The sequence below is a fragment of the Vipera berus genome, assembly GCF_964194415.1.
Source record: "Vipera berus genome assembly, chromosome: 5".
Classification (NCBI taxonomy): Eukaryota; Metazoa; Chordata; class Lepidosauria; order Squamata; family Viperidae; genus Vipera; species Vipera berus.
The window spans coordinates 74002625-74008215 of NC_138207.1; the positions used below are offsets into that span (position 1 = coordinate 74002625).

The window sequence follows — 5591 nt, forward strand, 5'->3', positions numbered from 1 at the left end:
ATGAGAGACACCTTTTACCTAGGCTGGTCTTAAAGGAGCATGGCTGGCTCGGGAATTCTGGGAGTTAAAGTCCACGAGTCATAAAAGAGCCAAGGTTGCCTACCCCAAGGCACTTATCCAATCGATTGGCGTCTGAGACTATGCGAAGCTAGCAGTTCCCTTGAATAGGAAGTTAATAACAGAATTAACAGAATAACAGAGTTGGAAGGGACCTTGGAGGTCTTCTAGTCCAACCCCCTGCTCAAGCATTTCGGACAAATGGCTGTTACCTGCCTTGATTGTCAGGCGTGAGATAAGCCACCAGCCTCAGGAAGGGAATCAATCTGTCTCTCTCTCTTTCTCTCTCTCTCCTGCACACACACAAGCAACCAATTCATCAGTGTATCTTATCACAGCGCTGAAATCACCCCGCGGGCTTAAATCTGTACAATTGTGGCTTTTGAAAGGAGAGACAGCGGTTAATCTGATTAAAAAGGTTTCCTGAATTGTGGTTAGCCCTTCTGTTCAGTTGTTTGTCTTTTGATTTGGAGGCTTTATTGCTTCCATCCTTCGGAAGATAATTATACCAGCCTGACATTCGCTTTCTTGATTGTCCCTCTCTATCCTGATTTTGTTACTCGCGGTCGCTGCAAGTTAATAAGTGGCAAAGCTGAACGCATTTTACACCCTTTCTGGTTGTCTTTAGATGGGGCTGATAATAAGAGAGAAAATGCTGCTTTAAGACCAGCATAGCTAAAAAGGTGTCTCTCGTGGATTGGAGATGAAACGAAGGCAAATTTTTAGCATTACTTGCATCTTTTAAAAAATTATATACTTTTTACATACAGAACAGGAAATACATAAATACATAAATAGAAAACATATGAAGAATGGTTGCAGGAACTGGGTATGTCTAGTCTAGTGAAGAGAAGGACTAGGGGTTGTGTGTGACATGATAGCAGTGTTCCAATATCTCAGAGGCTGCCACAAAGAAGAGGGAGCCAAGCTATTCTCCAAAGCACGGCTGGCTCAGGAATTCTGGGAGTTGAAGTCCACGAGTCATAAAAGAGCCAAGGTTGCCTACCCCTGCTAGACTGTTTGCCCTTTTCTCACAGGCTTAAACTTTTGGGCCCCATTTTGAAATTCAGCATCGGTAGACATTTCAGGCCACTAGGGATTATTATTTTTTTTTTAATGTAAGGTATTACAGTTGTGCATTAGGCAGCAACCTTGTCTCCCCTTCCTCCTTATCAGAGAGGAAAGCTGCACCGGTAGAATTTCTGCCTGCCTACCATGTTGCTTGTGAACAGCTCAGTCTGAAGCTGGCTCAGGGTAGAAAAGAGTCCAGAATAAGCCTTAATATTTTTTTTTAATTTTTTTTTATTATTATATTTTATATTTATGTCTTTTCTTTTTCTTTTTCTTTTTGCACCGGCCGTTTGGACCGCCAGGCGAAGGGAAGGAAAGATTCTCCCCGTCCGTTCATCAGCGAAAGCTGGCTAAAAGATCTGGGGCGAGCACCACCCACTCTTCCAAACGAGACCCCTGCAAAGAGCTAACCTGGTTCGTCTGTACATCACACACGGGGCCGGCTCCTGCCCTCGCCTCGCTCTGCTTGCCTTCCGCGTCGAGGGAGCTGCAGAGCGCCCCGGATTTTGTAGCATCCACCGCGGCTTCCTTCAGCCGGGAAGGAGCCGGGGCGTCTCCTCAAAGCCCATCCACCCAGATCTCGAGCCGGGCTGGCCGACTCGCTCGCATCCCGCAAGGCAGGAAAGTTTTGCAATGGAATCAGAGGCAACTCGACGAAGAGACGCGCGATCCCCGGAGCTGCCGGCGCTGCGGAGCTGCTGATGGGCAGGCGCTGCCCGGGTGTCTTCCGCAAGCGGCGCCAGATTCAGGAAAGTTTTTTTTTCCTTCTTCTTCTTCTTCCCTTCCCCCAAAGAAGAAGCCGAGAAACGGAGAAACGGAAAGACCTTCCCGCTCCCTGATGGAGAACGCTTCCAACCATAGCCAGGAGGCCTGGGAGCCCCGGGGCCCGCTCGGTGGCTGGAGGGTGTTGGCCGGGGGCTTGCTGTCGCTCTTGGTGCTGAGCACCCTGTTGGGCAACAGTCTGGTGTGCCTGGCCGTCCTCCGGTTCCCCCACCTGCGGACCAGAGCCACCAACTGGTTTGTGCTCTCGCTGGCCTTGTCTGACCTTTGCGTAGGGTTGCTGGTCATGCCCTGGAAAGCGGTCGCGGAAGTGGCCGGCGGGCTGTGGCTCTTTGGCAGCCCCTTCTGTGACACCTGGGTGGCCTTTGACATCATGTGCTCCACGGCCTCCATCCTCCAACTCTGCATCATCAGCCTGGATCGCTACTGGGCCATTGCCAACCCCTTCTGCTATGAGAGGCGGATGACTCCGTCCCTGGCCTTCACGATGATCACCTTGGCCTGGACCCTCTCTGTCCTCATTTCCTTCATCCCTGTCCACCTCCACTGGCACAGCGCTGAGCCGAGCCCTGGCTCGCTTCCCTATCATTGTGACCTTCATCTCAACCGTACTTACGCCATTGCCTCCTCCTTGATCAGCTTCTATATTCCCGTCTCCGTCATGATTGGGATGTATGCCCAGATATTTCGCATCGCTAAGGCTCAGATCCGTCGCATCTCCTCACTGGAAAGAGCAGGTGGCCTGTGCTTGGTCAAGGGGAAGGAGCCGGTTTCTTCTCTGCGTAGCTCACTGTGCAAAGAAACCAAGTTGCTTCAGACCCTGACCATCATCTTGGGAGTTTTTGTCTGCTGCTGGCTGCCGTTCTTCTTGCTCAATTGCCTGTTGCCCTTTTGTGACTCGGGGTCCAAGGACGGAGGCCCTGAGCAGGTGACCTGCATCAGCCAACCCATCTTCAATATTTTCATGTGGCTTGGCTGGGCCAACTCCACCATCAACCCAGTGATCTACGCTTTCAATGTAGACTTCCAGCGGGCGTTCAGGAGCCTGTTGGGTGGCCACCATCTTCCTTGTTGTGTCCCCAACCGTTCTGCCACCCAGAGAGTCCATCTGAGCGGTGAGTTGACCTCTTACCCCCACAGAAAAGATGAAGATTCCCCATTGGCATTACCCACATCTGCTGTTGTAGCTTGGAATGAGCCACTGCCCTCCACAGCAAGCACCCAAGGGAATGAAGAGCAGTATGGAAAGCTCATATCTGAGAAAGAGATGCTTCCATCCTCTCCAAGGGCTTACAGAAGCAGTTCCAATATGCCAGTTTTGCTCCCCTTTCAGTGTGAGACTGAGCTAATTTTGGAAACGGATGTTCCCCATGATGGAACTTAGACACTCCCCAACCTGATCTCACAGGGGTACTGCTGGCCCACATATGCCTAGATCTGAAAACCATATGAGAACATTCTAGGGAAAAGAAGAAGAAAATGAGAGACTGACACACTTAAGGGACTGTTCTGCAGTGACTGCTATGCAGAACTAGGCTATCTCTAGAAAGTATTTAGCAACCCAACAGGCTGCTGAATTTGGATTAAGCAGCTCCATGAATACAGCCAATTCCTTTCCACGGTCCTCTAAATTGGTGGTCATAATCATCCCTGACTTTTCTAAGTATGACTGCTTCTGGATAGCAGTTGATATGTTGCTTTGAGAGGATAAGCTTGTACTTTTTACAAGGTGGACTGCACACACACACGTACAAATATACACACATACATTTCCTCCTCCCATATAATGTCAGACGAAAGAGTTTTAACTTATCTTTTCTCCTGACATACTAGTTTCCAGTAAGGAAAGTGATTATGTGTGAATAGGTATCCTTATTTGAAATGCTACCGCTCTGGTTCGAATTTAGCACTGCAGAGAGGAGGAGGCTTTGCAGAAGAGTTTTAATTATTGTTGGTTGTGCAGTCAGCCAGATGTTTAGACTAGATTTTGCATTTCTGTCCACCTATCAAGTCCTTCCTATAGACCTGAGATGGGCAAATGTCAATTATTATGTGAATGTAAATACACCAATTCTTTAGCTGTTATTGGCTTTCATTGAGTTCTTCCCAAGAATTAGGATGGCTCAGTGGGTTAGGACGCTGAGCTTGTCGATCAGATGGTCGGCAGTTTGGGGGGTCGAATCCCGAGTGCCGTGTAACAGAGTGAGCGCCTGTTACTCGTCCCAGCTTCTGCCAACCTAGCAGTTCGAAAGCACGTAAAAATGCAAGTAGAAAAATAGGGACCACTACGGTGGGAAGGTAACAGCGTTCCGTGCGCCTTTGGCATCTAGTCATGCTGGCCACATGACCACGGAGATGTCCTCGGACAAGCGCTGGCTCTTCGGCTTTGAAACGGAGATGAGCACCGGCCCCTAGGTATAAAAATCTCAATAAATCTTAAATCTTAAATCTTAGAGTCAGAAACGACTAGCACGCATGTGCGGGGGAACCTTTACCTTTACCTTTAATATATTGGTGTAGTACATGTGCAGATTCAAATGGTGTGGCCATTTGGAACTGATGGAAATTTTGTCATCGCACAGATTTTCTAAGTGCTGTCCAAGATTTTTTTAGTATGGCTCTTAGTTACTGATAATCACTGGTACCAACATGGCTGATTTATGCCATAATCTTTCAACTTTGATTTTCAGATCTTGATACTTCTTCAGTTCTGTCTTCTATTACTATTCCCCGGTATTGAGACCTCAATAATCTACACTTTCTTCTTTTCAAAAACAGTTAAATCTGGTGTGTTATAAGCCAAGACTTTATCTATTTTTACTTGAAAATCCCACAATATTTTAACGTGCTAATTTTTTATTACTTTTTCAATTATATGTTCTAAGTAATTTTTCATTACTGTCACATGATCATTTTTATGGGTGTTACATTAAATCATTTGGCCACTGTGTCATTGTTCATAATCAGTTTGCTTGATCTTATGATCTTTTGTTTCTTCTGTCTCTTTGCACCATCTGCACTTTAAATCATTTGATGATTTTTCAATTCAAGCCTTGATTGTATTAGTTCAAACAGCTTGCTCTTCAGGTGCCAAAATCAAGCCTTCAGTTTCTTTTTTTCGTGTTCCTGTTAAGTCATTGCCAGATTTTATCTTTATCCACCTTCCCCTTGATCTTTTGTAGAAATTGATTATGTAATCGATTTTCCTTGCCAGCATTCTGTTTGTGTATTTATTACATTATTTCAATATTCATGTTTTAACTTCCATCAATTCTTGCTCTTGGCTGTATTTTACATAAATACCCAATGTATGCTTTTCTTTGACCATTTGTTTGACTTGAAATAAATCTCAGCCTCCATTTCTGCAGGATAGGTATGATCTATCAATATTATTATGGGGATATAATATATAATAGTCATCATCATCATCATCATCTCTCTCTCTCTCTCTCTCTCTCTCTTTCCAGTCCAGTCCAGTTAAGTTTGTTTGTTTGTGTTCAGTTATTATTATTACCATTATTGTATATTGCAAAGAACATTGACCAGGATGGAGTATCTAAGGAAATAAGAAATTTCGTACAAAATGTTAAACTGATTTATGCAAATTTGTACTAAATTAAACCTTTAATTTATTTCCAAAGATTTAGGTTGTAACCAAGTAGAACAATATTCAGTGCTTTCCA

At 45.4% G+C, this 5591-nt stretch overlaps 1 protein-coding gene across 1 annotated transcript; it reads left to right on the plus strand.

The window, feature by feature from the left end:
- Positions 1-1966: 1966 nt before the first annotated feature.
- LOC308668585 (D(1) dopamine receptor-like) lies at positions 1967-3292 on the plus strand (the record flags this gene model as incomplete). Its single annotated transcript, XM_081328595.1, has 1 exon — positions 1967-3292. One exon carries the CDS (start codon positions 1967-1969, stop codon positions 3290-3292), a length of 1326 nt encoding a protein of 441 aa, XP_081184721.1.
- Positions 3293-5591: the final 2299 nt, after the last annotated feature.